We start from the raw sequence: 14,169 nt of genomic DNA on the forward strand, positions 1-14,169 counted from the left end.
TCCAGACAGACAAGACTTGCCATATATGGAACGTCAACAATTGCTCCGTACCACGAAAGCTGTTGCATGCGGTGTTGGCGGTGTTTGAAGAACTGGTTTCAATCATTAGGTTAGTTTGTCATACAGACCCTGAAGCAAACATGTCCAAGAAATCCCATGCAAGCCTGGATTGTGTGGCCAGTCTAAATTTCCAGTTTCAGGAAATGAAGAAAGTCTCAGGGCTCCTTTCATTGTGAACTGTTTTTTCTTTTGTAACAAATGTTCATTTCAGAGACTAGTTGTTAGTCTATCACAAGCTGTTCGTAGGATATTTGAAATAATCTTGGGCAGATAGAGGGCGCGAAAGTCGATTTAATGCAACGTTGCATTAATTCATTCGAACATTTTAATTTAATACTGTAATCGTTAATTTGAACGTTAATTTGATTAAATCATTTCCTTTGTGTTAGCGTTTTCGCCTAAAGTGAAAGAAAATAGATCACGCCCATTCACGATCTACTGCCTTCTGATTGGCTGATTGGCTGATTTTACGGTGGATGGCACTGTCATTATTAAGCCGAGAGATGTCACAAATTATTGGCTGTCTACAGTGTTATGTGTTAATGATGAACTGCTTTTGACATTGTTGTTGATATATGATATTTCAAGCATTAAAATCACTATGGTTTTAGAAAAGTAGCACGCCGTATTACAAATTTTCGCCTGTATACTGGGCAAAGCAATGCTTGATAGTGTAAGCAGCCGGCAGATCAGAGGGCTCGGTGACAGGCAATCAAATTGGTCAGTGGATCCTGCTCCCCTGTTCCAACCACGATCATTTTAGCCACCTTTTACAAAAGGAAAAGACCCGTGATGATCCGGGATAGATTTGGTCTCCATCAGCCCCTGCTTGTCGTAAGACGCGACTAACTTGATCGGGTGGTAAGGTTCACACATGTCATCGTACCCAAATTACGTAGATCGATGCTCATGATGCTGACCACTGGATTATTTACAGACGGCCGCTATAGAGCTGGAATATTGCTTGGTGCTGCTTTACACAAACAATCAATACAAAAATACATCTGTGTAACAAGTACACTGACGTATTTGTAAGTTTTCAAAGTGTATAGCATGTGGAGCACACTCAGGATGAAGGTCGGTCGGTGATGTTGGTGTCGGTACCAATGTGGTATTTACTTACCAACAGACGGATTAGTGTTGAAATGTACGTTTTGCTTTGACAAACTCGTGTCAAAAATTAATAGTAGCATCGAATAATTACCCCGGACGTTTCCTGATTGTTTTTATTATATTCTAATGTTTGACAATCGACTATGTACATAGCAAGCAGGATAAGTGGTAATGATTTCACGAAATTCATTCACATGCACGCACGCGCAGAACCGCATACGGCTTTGATGTTTCCGACATATGTGACTTGTAATTTCCGGGCTGTACCGATCGGGGGCGGAAACACCCGATGGAAGATCAGAGAGTGGGTATAAAAGTCGTATATGAGGGGCGGTGGGAACAACGTCGGCGACCACCATGAGGACCGCGGTGCTGTTTGTTCTTGCCTTGGCGCTGGGCCTGGCAGCCGGAGCTGGTGAGTCTATACTAAAATGTCTTAAAATCTTGGTGTACCAAGTAACACTACCAGTGGTATCTCTTATCCTGATGCTAATTTTGTCAGTTTAATGGCACAACATATCTTTGAACCCGGTGAAACCAAGTTGATCAGTATCGAAATTTACTTCTGAACAGAGGCCGTGGGGTGATTGGGGTAGACGGAAAATGGTACATCAGAAGAAAGAAAAGCAAGATTTATGGATGTCAACTTCTTTATTGTGAATAACACGACGTTTCGGTGTGTATGCATGCTTGCTTCTTCATCAGGTGAGTAATCATACGCCTCCGAAACGTCGTGTTATTCAAAATAAAGAAGTTGACATCCATAAGTCTTGCTTTTCTTATGCATTCCACTTCTAAATGCCCTTCAAAGATTGATCAGAAGAAAAGACAGTCTTACAGAAATAGAAATTTGTCCCAAGAGGATGTTTAAAATCTCTACCACTATTACAGAAGGTTGAGTTGTCTCCCCGTAATGCTATCCTTGACCAATATGTCGTCCCAGTGCTTACTGAATAAAATGATGAAAGATTGGGTGATATACACGTGTGATTAAACACTATGTTGATACCAGTGAAACAGAAGTATTTCAAGACAAGAATAAATTATCTTCTCTCTGTGGGTTAGAATTTGCCCTTTAAATCTGTGCTGGTAGTAAGACAGAGTTGAGGGACTGCATACCAAGACCTCGAGGACGTGGGCCGTTGCTCACTATTCATTGGGCAATTTGGACCGGTCCTCATTATTAAGAGACTGCAGTCAAAGGGATATTGTTGAGCATTAAACAACAAACAGCTGGGGTTGTATTTTGTGCAGCACGGTGCCATTCATGAATTGTCAATTTGTTTAACCTCCAGCCGTAGGAAGGAACAAGAGGAGGGCTGACGTGGATGCCCGTCTCCGAGCTGTTCTCAAAGGTAACTGATATTGTCCGATCCTATGTCGTTTTTTCCTGTTGTTGTGGGTGAGTGCGTGGTGTGTGCGCGTGCGTGGTGTGCGTGCGTGTGTTCGTGCGTGATGTGTTCGTGGTGTGTTTGTGGGGGTGGGGGTGGGTGAGCGTGTGCGTGTGTCTCGGGTGTTTGTGTGTGTAAAAAATGTCTGTGAGGTTTGTGTATGTGTGGGCTTGCGTGCGTGCGTGTGTGCGTACGTATTGACTGTCGGTTTGTGTGTCAGTATACACCGCACGGCGTGGAAAGCATCTCATTGTATATACCGACGACTCGTTCACAAGTACTGAATAGATGATAAATGTACGTTGACCTTGTCGCCCGTACTGATTCCTACTGATGTTTAGAATACTAGACAAATGTAACAAACGACAACAGCGTCCATAACAGATACTACTAAAAGGCTAATGTGCTGACAGTGTATTCATTCTCCTTTGTTGAAGTGAACAAGGTAGCTCACAACCCATCTGAAGTCGTACGGACAAAGAGAGGTGAGTAGATTAGCAATCTGACTGGAACGCTTCACAACATTCATTCATATTTTCGTCTTCTCAATTATGGATGTTAGGTGTTCCCTAGATGGCATTTCTTTTCAAATAAATTGAATAGGGAACCATTTGAACCACGTCTTACTGCGTCCTCGAAGGTACAGCAACAACATTACCCCAGCTGATATTTCTTGTGAAGCTCTTGCCTGGAAGTACAAGTGGGGGCAACTGGATAGTGCCACGTGTCGATTCCCCACTTGAACTGAAATAGTTAACCGGGACTCGGTCCGAAAAAGAAACAAAGAAATTTTTAATTAATTAACAATTATTGTATTCTAAAATATAAAAAATTCACAAATCAGTAAAAATCACTATGACAGTATAAAATTCAAATGTAATATAATACAAGAGGAGTGATTATAGGTCTACTCCCATTTGTGAGAACTCCCATTTGTGAGACTCCCAGTTGTGAGACAGTGTGAGACAGTGTAGTAGGTAAGTAGCAAAAAAAACACACCTTACTCCCCTATCTGATAGAATGGATTAACCCCAGCTAATTAGGGATTAGCTATTTAACTGAATCTTGTGGAGGTAGCTTAAAAGATAAAGTAATTAACCTACTCAGGTAAATGGCTTTAAAAATAAACACTTTGTGTAGGTAACTTCGTGATCAATATGAAAAGTGTCAAAATCTCCAAATATGGACCCATGTAAAAAAGTGTTTTATAATGACACACAAACATCATAATAACGCAAATCATCAAAATGTGTGAATCAAAAATCATAATGAAATATTTAATGAACTATTTCTTCTGTGTAAATATAATGATAATCTTTTTCAGTATTTCAGTATTTAACTTGTTCTTTATTGAAAACAATAAATGCTCTTTAATGCTCATTAATGAACTATGCCTCCTGCGGGTACTCTTCAGCAACAGGGCTGTTCCCACTTTCATCGTAGGGATGGGGAAGCACCACCTGTGTGCACTGAACCATTAATTAATGTGTCTCACAACTGGGAGTTCTCACAAATGGGAGGACACTGTTTATATATTTTCAGCTATCAACGGCCTAGCGAATCTTGAAGGTAAGACATCCATATTTCCTCACTGTACAAAGTTTGAATAACATTAATACGTTAAAACCTAATGTTAAATTGTCGACATACACACATGCTGGAGATTGAGACAGTGAAACACTTGTACTTCACACACACATCTATATTGGAAAATCGTCAAGAGCGATGAACACCGAATATTGATACCGCTGGAAGAATTGGAGCTGGCCCAGGTTCGATACAACCGCAGAATTATGACTAGATAAAGACTACTCGACAACCGCAGGTTAGACACATCAAATATCAATACAATGGTGTTTGATTTTGTTGAAACTTACTGTTTCTTAACTGGCCGCCTCAAAGAAAGTTGTGTTTGGGCTATCATGTCACGGTCATTCTTCTTCCTTACAGAGAGGAAACCGTCAGAGCAGCTACATCGACGGAAGAGATGTAAGTCATACAGAATTATATACGTGATGTTCACATACCACCTGCACCGTATGTCATTGGTTCTGTAAAGTCCAGACACAACTATATATTAAACACAACAGTACTAACAGAAGCATGATCATTACTTTCTGTCTTATTCGGAAAGGTAGACATCGACTGCTCATTTGAAATGCTGCTATTTTTAGAATTGTTGGGTTTTCTTATTTTTATATGATAAAACCTAGTATAGGGGTCGTAGGCAGATAGGGAAGGTCTTTGTGACGTGTTATATAAGGTTTATCACCCTTTCGTCTCATGATCATGCTTTGATCCGCTGGTCATGAGTTCCGAGTCCCATGGTCTTTTATAATCTCAATATGTGCTACACAGTGTTACCAGCGACACGTCGGCCTGTGGTCCCACAAAAACCAGGCACTATTGGGGTCTAGTTTTACCGGTGACCTTGTTGAATCTATATCTATCAATGACTGATTTAACGGGTTGTACTAGTGTAGTGGACAGAACGTCTGATAGGTGTTTCGGCCGGTAATATCGATACCAGAACACATGGTACTTGTTGTCACTGTGCCTGGCGCCGTCGTGAAACTGGCATAAATTCTGACTTCTGAAGCCCTCACACAACCATATGTTTGTACGTCGCTATATAATAGTCTAGTGGTTAAAGCGTTGGCTCGTCACCCGGGTTCGAATCCCCACATGGGTACAATGAGTGAAGCCCATTTCTGGTGTCCCCCGCCGTGATATTGCTGGAATATTGCTATAAGCGGCGTAAAACCAAACTCAGTCAGTCCGTCATATAATTCCGATCTTTATCGTGACGTTAAACTCCTTTTCATTTACCCTCTAAATTTTAATCCAAACGCTGCCAGGGGGACTCCTGAAGAAGTTAAGCAAGGGTATAAAGAAGGCTGCCCGAAAGGTCGGCGCCGGTGTAAAGCACGTCGCCAGAAAGGTCGGCTCTGTGGCCAAGAGCGCTCATTCCAAAGTCGTCAGTTTCTTCAGAAGCTCCAACAAGATCCACAAGATCGGGTCAGGAGTCAGGAGCGTCGTCAGCGGAGCCAAGTCATTTGTTAGAAAAGTTGGTTCAAAGGTCAAGAGCACTGGACACAACGTCGGGTCTTTAGCGAGGAAGGTAAGAATGAAATGACATGGTAGCCATTCCGCGCCGACCTTCAGCTGTCAGTGTCAGTCTTCCAAGATCGATAAGATTTTGTCGCTCGAAATATGTGTCTGAGGGTTAGAGGGGGAACATTTTGGATGTGTGATTGTCGTCGTATTGCCTGGCAAGTCAAAACATGTATTACACAACAGTCTCATTTCCTGCTGACTTGGTTCCGTCCTATTGGGAAAATTAGTACAATAACCAGTCCAGAATTTGTAGACCAACTCATTCAACTGGATATATAAATATTAATCAGTATCGCAAGAAACGTTTGGCGGTCTGGTGCGGACTTGATATTATATCAATCACATTGTACTTTAGAAGATACACTGAATAAGCGCAAAAAACGCATAAGAGAAGTAACCAGTCAGCCACATGCATTGTGAATCATTTTACGACCTCATCAAACAGGGGCAGTCTGTGACGTCTTAGTTAAGGTCATGCTGCCTTAACCTCGACATAAAATATAGAAATAATTTTTTTTTTCAAAGTATAAAATTAAAATTCGTTTGTAAATACCATTTTCTTATGAAACAAAGAATTGGAATTTCGTGTAACCATAGTTGTTTGAAGTGTTTCTGTTCACTTTCACACGAGAAAATTCGGATCGGCTGAAAAGTAGGTCATTGTCTGAATGGGTTAATGAGAGTCATGTTTCGGTTGTGGGTCCCACAGGTTCAGCTCAACCGTTTTCGGTGAGAAAGATAGTATGAAGTGTTGACATAATATATATTTAGTAGAGGTCAAGAAACAGGGGAAAAGTTACATCAGTTACTTATCAATTCAGCTTATGAGGTACAACCCGTGAAGATCTGGGTTAGAATATTGATCTTCAGTAACCCATGCTTGTCGCAAGAGGCGACTAACAGGATCGGGTGGTCAGGCTCGCTGACTTGGTTGACATATGTCATTGGTTCCCAATTGCGCAGATCGATGCTCGTGCTGTTGATCACTGGGTTATTTGGTCCAGACTCGATTATTTACAGACCGCCGCCATATAGCTGGAATATTGCTGAGTGCGGCGTAAAACTAAACTCACTCACTCACTCATTATGGAGTACAGGTCTAGGGTGCGACCGTTAATTGTTAATAGAATATTTGCTACATGTGTAAACACTGGACATGTTTCACAAACAACACGACACGGCTTTCCTCTCAGCAGTTAGTCTGCATACGCCATTATCGTCCACGTATTGTCAAAACCCGCTCACATTACATGAAGATCGGCGTATTAGTGAGTGAGTTTTGTTTTACGCCGCTTTGTAGCAATATTCCAGCAATATCACGGCGGGGGACACCAGAAATGGGCTTCACACATTGTACCCTTGTGGGGAATCGAACACGGGTTTTTGGCGTGACGAGCGAACGCTTTAACCACTAGGCTACCCCACCTCCCCCTCGGCGTATTGAAGACCATGCAGCCTACAGTAATTGGAATGACAACTGTTGGAATATTGGTAAATGTATGTGTCGTGCACACAGTGCCCTACCTGGACTTTCTTCAGTTCCGCAACCCGTGAAGGTCCGGGTTAGAATTGATCTTCATTTACCAATGCTTGTCGTAAGAGGCGACTAACGGGATCGGGTGGTCAGGCTCGCTGACATGGTTGACCCATGTCATCGGTTCCCAGTTTTGCAGATCGATGCTCATGCTGTTGATCACTGGATTGTCTGGTTCAGACTCGTTATTTACAGACCGCCGCCATTAACTGGAATAATGCTGAGTGCGGCGTAAAACTAAACTCACTCACTCACTCTGTTCTGCAGGTGGTGTCTAAGGTGAAGAGCGCGGGGAGAGGCGTCCACGGTATCGGAAAGAAGATCAAGTCTAAAGCTCACAGTGTCCTGAAAGCCGGCAGTGTCAGGACAGGTATCAAGAAGCTGGTTCACGGAGCCGGATCAGTTGTTAAGAAAGTAGTGTCCACTAAACTAGGCGAGGTCCGGGGAGCAGTCTCCATTGTCCGCAAAGCTCTGTCCAAGACGCACAGTGTGGCTAAAAACGTGGGCGCTGTGGCCGTGAAGGGTGCATCGAAGGTCATCAGTCTCCTGAAACACAGTCACGGGAAATCTCGTAAGAAGTCTCATGGAAAATCTCGTGGGAAATCTCGTAAGAAGTCTCATGGAAAATCTCGTGGGAAATCTCATAAGAAGTCTCGCGGCAAGTCTCCTAAGACAGCAACGATAACTAACGGTGGTGTGGGATTGGTCATCCCAGGTGCTGAGGTTGGAGGAAGTTTGACTGTACCAACAGGTACCGTCGGAGCTGAGGGAAGTCTGGACCTGCCAACAGGCAACATCGGAGCTGAAGGAAGTCTGGACCTTCCTACAGGCAACATAGGAGCTGAGGGAAGTCTGGACGTTCCTACAGGCAACATCGGAGCTGAGGGAAGTCTGGACCTTCCAACAGGCAACATCGGAGCTGAGGGAAGTCTGGACCTGCCAACAGGCAACATCGGAGCTGAGGGAAGTCTGGACCTTCCTACAGGCAACATCGGAGCTGAGGGAAGTCTGGACCTTCCTACAGGCAACATCGGAGCTGAGGGAAGTCTGGACCTTCCTACAGGCAACATAGGAGCTGAGGGAAGTCTGGACCTTCCTACAGGCAACATCGGAGCTGAGGGAAGTCTGGACCTTCCTACAGGCAACATCGGAGCTGAAGGAACTGTTGCTGTGCAAGGTAAAGTGTAAACATGCTGATTTTGTTCCAAAAACTGCCCAACATATACACGTGTGAAGATTGTGACGGTGTGTCATGCAGTGTGCCAGGGGGTGTTAAGGGTCAATAGCAGTTTAAAAGGGAAACCAATACCCATAAGTGAGCAAAACATTTCAACCAATGCTGATGCAGCCATCCACTTCATGAAGTAATGTCACCATGGTACCAAAACCTGGCAACTCTTGTCAAGGATAACGAGGTAAATGGCAGACATAGCTTTTCCAGTCTATTACGCTACGCATTCTTCTGCATTTTTGTGAGAATAGTGTTAGTGTGAACATGTTGCTGCGCTTGTTGTTCCAGAAGTACCCCAAACACCAGAAGTCACAGCAGAGGAAGGTGAGCTTCACACTTCACAAAGTGACTAAGATGTGAGCGTGTGGATGGAAGGAAGGATGGTGTAGTTGGGGTGTGTGGGTTTGTGTTCGCTAGGGCAGCTTATCGAGCGAGTGGGAAAACACTTTTCCATAAGTGCCACTGAGGAGATAGCCATGAATAAGCTTCCTGTATCGATGCATGTGCGGGTATACCACGAGCATCGATTCTATCTGTACAGTAGAATGCCATTGTCCCCCCAAGATTCGAATCCAGGAAATGTAATAATGTTTATGTCTGGTCTTCCTGTACAAGACCCGTACGCCTTTGCCTACAAGGTTCAGGTTGTGTACTGTGTGCAACAACAAAAAATTAGCAAAACTCTGCCAGTCACATTTGCAGATGTGGCCTGAAGATCCGGGTTCGATTCCCACAAGGGTACACTTTGTAAAGCTCAGTGATGATAATTTGGAGATTTAACGTGCACTTTCCGACATGATGCGCATTTCGCGCACGGGCGGTCTGTAAAGCCCAGTGCTATCGTTAAATATAGTGAGAGCGGCTTAAAATATTATTCACTCACTCTCACTTTAGACATTAAATCATTTCGAAACCCAAAACATGGCTAGTAGCCATCTCGTTAAGCCACTGCTAATTCGTCAAATACCAACTGCCACAGATTTCTGCCGATGCAAGGTGAATGGTGACCCCCACTTCCGAACATTCGACGGTCAGATGATCAACTTCATGGGAGAATGCATGTACACGCTGTCCAAGTCGATAGACCAGACTGACCCTTGCGCTTTCAACGTCGAAATTAAGAATGAGGTCAGAGATGGTAAAACAATGGTTTCATGGGCGAGACTGATCGACTTCAGCATCTATGGCCTTACCGTCAGATTAGCTCTCAGGAGGAAGGTTTATGTAAGTGAATCACGACATCTTGGTGTGGTTTGTACTTGGTGACTCATTGATCTTCTGCTACTTGTCTGCGCCCTGATCTGCTTATTGTTTGTTCGATCGTCTGCCTGGCAGCACAATACCTCCTATGTCTCTTACCTTTTTCGAGCATCAAACTAATACCTCATGTTATTACTGTTATCTCATAATAGGGATTGAAGGATAAGTTAGAATTTTACGCCAAAATGGTATTTTACGCATATTTCGTAATCGTACTTAGATTTGTTTTATCAGAAGTATCAAGGAAGGCATATGTCAACTGGTGATAAGGAATTAAGGTGATTTAATTGAAAACATCTTTGTCAAAGGTCTTTCGTGCTGAAACCAATATCATTCAAGGTGTGATCACAAGACTCATAGAAACCTTTTCAAAGAGCTACAGCATTACAAATCAGGATATAAGTGTTCCTGTAAAATCGGATTCCACAGGTTAACGGCCTCCGAAAGTACCCGCCATTCATGGGTGCAAACGGCAAGCTATCAGTCACCATCAACGGCCAGTTTGTTCAAGTCACCACGATGTGCGGGATAGAGGTCGCTTTTGACGGCCTTCATCTTGTGAAGGTAAAGGTCCCGAAGAGATACGCAACGAGCATGACCGGTCTCTGCGGAGACTGTAACGGAGTGGAGGATGACTTCCGGTTGAGTAATGGTACTGACGTCAGCACGCTCGACACCAAGTTCTCCCAGATCGGCAACAGCTACCTGGTGTTCGACAACTCCGACAAGCCCGACAACACGGACAAGTAAGTCAGATTTCGGAAAACTCGGGAAGTGAATAAGGTGGATGATAAACATAGATACCATATACCTGGACGTAGTGTGCGAGATAAATATAATTCATATTGCTCTTGAGGTAAAGTGAAAATTATTGTATGTAACAGCAAAGTGTTATTTGTGACGTTCTTGTAGTTTGGAAATATATAATTAATAAGGTTCCTGTATTATAGCAAGACTCGATTATTCACAGACTGCCTCCATATAGCTGGGATATTGCTGAGTGCGGCGTTAAACAAAACCAACCAAATTGTGGTATCAGCAATATGTAACTGATGCCATTCCTGTATAATAGCAACATGTAATTGTTCTACAGCAAGATACGTTCGTGTCGTGTTGCAAAGTATCGTTGAAAACGTACTTGAAATGTATAGTTCATGAAGTACCTGCTGTAAAGTGTAAGAGGTGGCGCAATCAGGTATACTTGATCTGTGTTGTATATACTGAATTGTCGGCAGATGATGACGTGGTAATGTAGCGAGATGGCGCTGACGCCGTCCTTGCAGTGTAATGATGTGTATCCGATAACGTACCTGCAGTGTAATGATGTGTATCCGATGACGTACCTTCAGTGTAATGATGTGTATCCGATGACGTACCTGCAGTGTAATGATGTGTATCCGATGACGTACCTTCAGTGTAATGATGTGTATCCGATGACGTACCTGCAGTGTAATGATGTGTATCCGATGACGTACCTGCAGTGAAGTGATGTGTATCGGATGACGTACCTTCAGTGTAATGATGTGTATCCGATAACGTACCTTCAGTGTAATGATGTGTATCCGATGACGTACCTGCAGTGTAATGATGTGTATCCGATGACGTACCTTCAGTGTAATGATGTGTATCCGATGACGTACCTTCAGTGTAGTGATGTGTATCCGATGACGTACCTGCAGTGAAGTGATGTGTATCCGATGACGTACCTGCAGTGTAATGATGTGTATCCGATGACGTACCTGCAGTGAAGTGATGTGTATCCGATGACGTACCTTAAGTGTAATGATGTGTATCCGATAACGTACCTGCAGTGTAATGATGTGTATCCGATGACGTACCTGCAGTGTAATGATGTGTATCCGATGACGTACCTTCAGTGTAGTGATGTGTATCCGATGACGTACCTGCAGTGTAATGATGTGTATCCGATGACGTACCTTCAGTGTAGTGATGTGTATCCGATGACGTACCTGCAGTGTAATGATGTGTATCGGATGACGTACCTGCAGTGTAATGATGTGTGTCCGATGACGTACCTTCAGTGTAATGATGTGTATTCGATGAAGTAACTTCAGTGTAATTATGTGTATCCGATGACGTACCTGCAGTAAAGTAATTGTAGTTTGTGTCGTACCTTCAGTGTAGTGATGTATAGTTATACCTGTTCTGTGACTATGTGAAGTTGATGTCGTTTCTGCAATTGTATCATATGTAGTTGTTGACGTACCTGCAGCTGCCGCGTGGTGGAACCGGACATTAACTGCGGTGCTCAGGTCATTAACCAGCTGGACGGCCCGGACAAGTGTGGGATGATCAAGGACAGGAGTGGTCCTTTCGCGGCGTGCATCAACGCCCTCAGCAGGGAAGTCAAGGAATACTACGAGGCCTGTACATTCGACGCCTGTCTACACAAGGACGATGAGGGCGAGATGCAAGGTGCCCTCTGTAAGAGTCTCGAGGCATTCGCTTCCGAGTGTGAGGAGAATGGTTTCAACGTCAAATGGAGATCGGCCAATATATGCCGTAAGTTGTTCACTCATACAATAAAGAAGGGTATAACCCTGCGATGCTGTTTGTACGTATTGTATTTGCTTGGGTATTAGTACAATGGAAATGAGAGCGTTTAACAAAATGTTCAGCTGACACTGCCCTTTCAATGTGGATGATTTTTGTGTTAGAGGAGTTTGGCTATTCACACACACACCCCAGACGTCATATGGCAGGAAATGTCAATATGCTGACCATAGGTTACAATGTAATGGGTAACATCTCACTCAACTACTGGATGTAAATGTGTCACAAGATCAGAGAGAGAAACTCAAATAATACCACTTAAACTGTTTAGACACATTTTCCTTAAAATGTACAAGATAATATATCTAACACCTTCGCTGCTGGCTTAATCAATATATGGCACACTATATCTTGTCAATGGTGCTTTCTCATGTATTTACAAACTGATTAATTCCTGCAGCTATGGACTGCTGGTCCAACAGCTTCTATAATCCGGAAATGAGTGGATGTCGCCCACAATGTGGAGCCTCGCTTTCGCCTACACTATGTGACCTTGACCCAAGGGAAGGTTGTGAATGTTCAGCTGGCTACATACTGAGTGGAGAGGAGTGCGTCAAGCAGGACGACTGTGGCTGTGTCGAATCCGGAGACTACTTCCCTGTACGCCATCTATCAAATCACACGATTTGTTGCAGATAGTTTAAATTTAACTATGTTGTTTATGGACGACATTAGGATGAATTTGGCAATTCATTTTTTACCATACTTAGTTGAATTTCGTGCATTTTGAATATGAACCAGAAAAATACAAATTCCGTTACTTATTGACTTATATTGCGGTATTTGTCCAGTGAAATGTGTTTCGGCGAACAATAGAGCGTGGTTATTTGCTAAACGTTCTGTACGTATAAATATATGAGTGGAAGTGTGTCATTTTACCGATTGTACGAAGCGAGTTCCAGAAGTCTCGGGTATCCATCAGTGGGAATGCATATAAAATGAGAAACGTTTAACTTTAGGTTGATACGTTGGTACATCAGTGAGTTTAGGTTAGACTTGAGATGGTTACTTTCTAAACTAATTAAGTACTTCGTTAAAATACTATCACTTACCCCATATCAGCTGTACCGTATCAATTGTACCATATCACCTATACTTTTCTTCTGTATCGTATCACATGTACCGTACCACCTGCCCTGTATCACTAATACTGTATCATCTGAATCGAATCGTCTCTTTGAAAGAATAGACATTTAATCACACCCTAAATCAGTACGATAACGCTTCCTCTGTCATATTGTCCTGTAGATTGGTACCAAGTTGTCTGCCAACGACTGCAGCACGGTGAGGGAGTGCAAGAAGATCGACGGTGTTCCAGTTTTTGCCGAGGTGGTGGTAGGACAGAAGTGTTCAGCTAACGCCATGTGTGGTCTGTTTGAAGGGGAGAGGAAGTGCGCATGCTTCGATGGCTTCAGCGGCGATGGCGTCACTTCCTGTGTTTCACTGCAGTGTAGGTCACTGACTGTATTATAGTTCCTTTATGTTAATATAGTTATTTATTTACAGACATGGACAGACGAGACGTGTCTTATTGTGCTTAACAGTGCGAAGGCGGGTACTTGTGCCTATCTTGATAGTGTCAACATTGAATGAAAACCGCCTTTGCCAAACAAAACCCTCGGGAGAGGTAAATATGAAACCAACTATCACACGGAATCCAATACTGGTACCTATTATTATTTGGCAAGCACATACATAATCTTTTAATCTGGTTATTTCCGCAGTCCCCGAGGTACCCCCAGAACTGAAGCCGGCAGAGGTTGATCCCCCCAGAGGTTGATGTGGAAGAAGAAATCATCCCTGAAAATGTCGTGGAGCTTGTCCCAGAAGAGCCATCAGAACCGGAAGTGCCAATAGTACCATCAGAGCCAGCAGAGCCAGCAGAACCA

The 14,169-nt window shown here is 43.3% G+C and overlaps 1 protein-coding gene across 1 annotated transcript; it reads left to right on the forward strand.

Moving 5' to 3' along the window:
- The first annotated feature begins 1,517 nt into the window (after positions 1 to 1,517).
- Positions 1,518 to 14,165, forward strand: LOC124286131. Its single transcript, XM_046722475.1, has 14 exons — positions 1,518 to 1,588; positions 2,469 to 2,528; positions 3,002 to 3,049; positions 4,107 to 4,133; positions 4,515 to 4,553; positions 5,423 to 5,685; positions 7,483 to 8,392; positions 8,735 to 8,770; positions 9,426 to 9,670; positions 10,136 to 10,452; positions 11,940 to 12,229; positions 12,681 to 12,880; positions 13,529 to 13,730; positions 14,005 to 14,165. Exons 1-14 carry the CDS (start codon positions 1,531 to 1,533, stop codon positions 14,058 to 14,060), a joined length of 2,751 nt encoding a protein of 916 aa, XP_046578431.1. The 5' UTR covers positions 1,518 to 1,530; the 3' UTR covers positions 14,061 to 14,165.
- The last annotated feature ends 4 nt before the right edge of the window (positions 14,166 to 14,169 follow it).

Source organism: Haliotis rubra, unplaced genomic scaffold, assembly GCF_003918875.1.
Source record: "Haliotis rubra isolate DU_JTF1 unplaced genomic scaffold, ASM391887v1 Scf376, whole genome shotgun sequence".
Lineage (NCBI taxonomy): Eukaryota > Metazoa > Mollusca > Gastropoda > Lepetellida > Haliotidae > Haliotis > Haliotis rubra.

What these genes read in the sequence shown, in the direction of transcription:
- LOC124286131 (XM_046722475.1), top strand. Translation starts at nt 1,531, where the DNA reads ATGAGGACCGCGGTGCTGTTTGTTCTTGCCTTGGCGCTGGGCCTGGCA. An exon ending in AGTCGTACGGACAAAGAGAG is followed by an intron (nt 3,050 to 4,106) that starts GTGAGTAGATTA and finishes ATATATTTTCAG; the next exon opens with CTATCAACGGCCTAGCGAAT. An exon ending in TCGGGTCTTTAGCGAGGAAG is followed by an intron (nt 5,686 to 7,482) that starts GTAAGAATGAAA and finishes TCTGTTCTGCAG; the next exon opens with GTGGTGTCTAAGGTGAAGAG.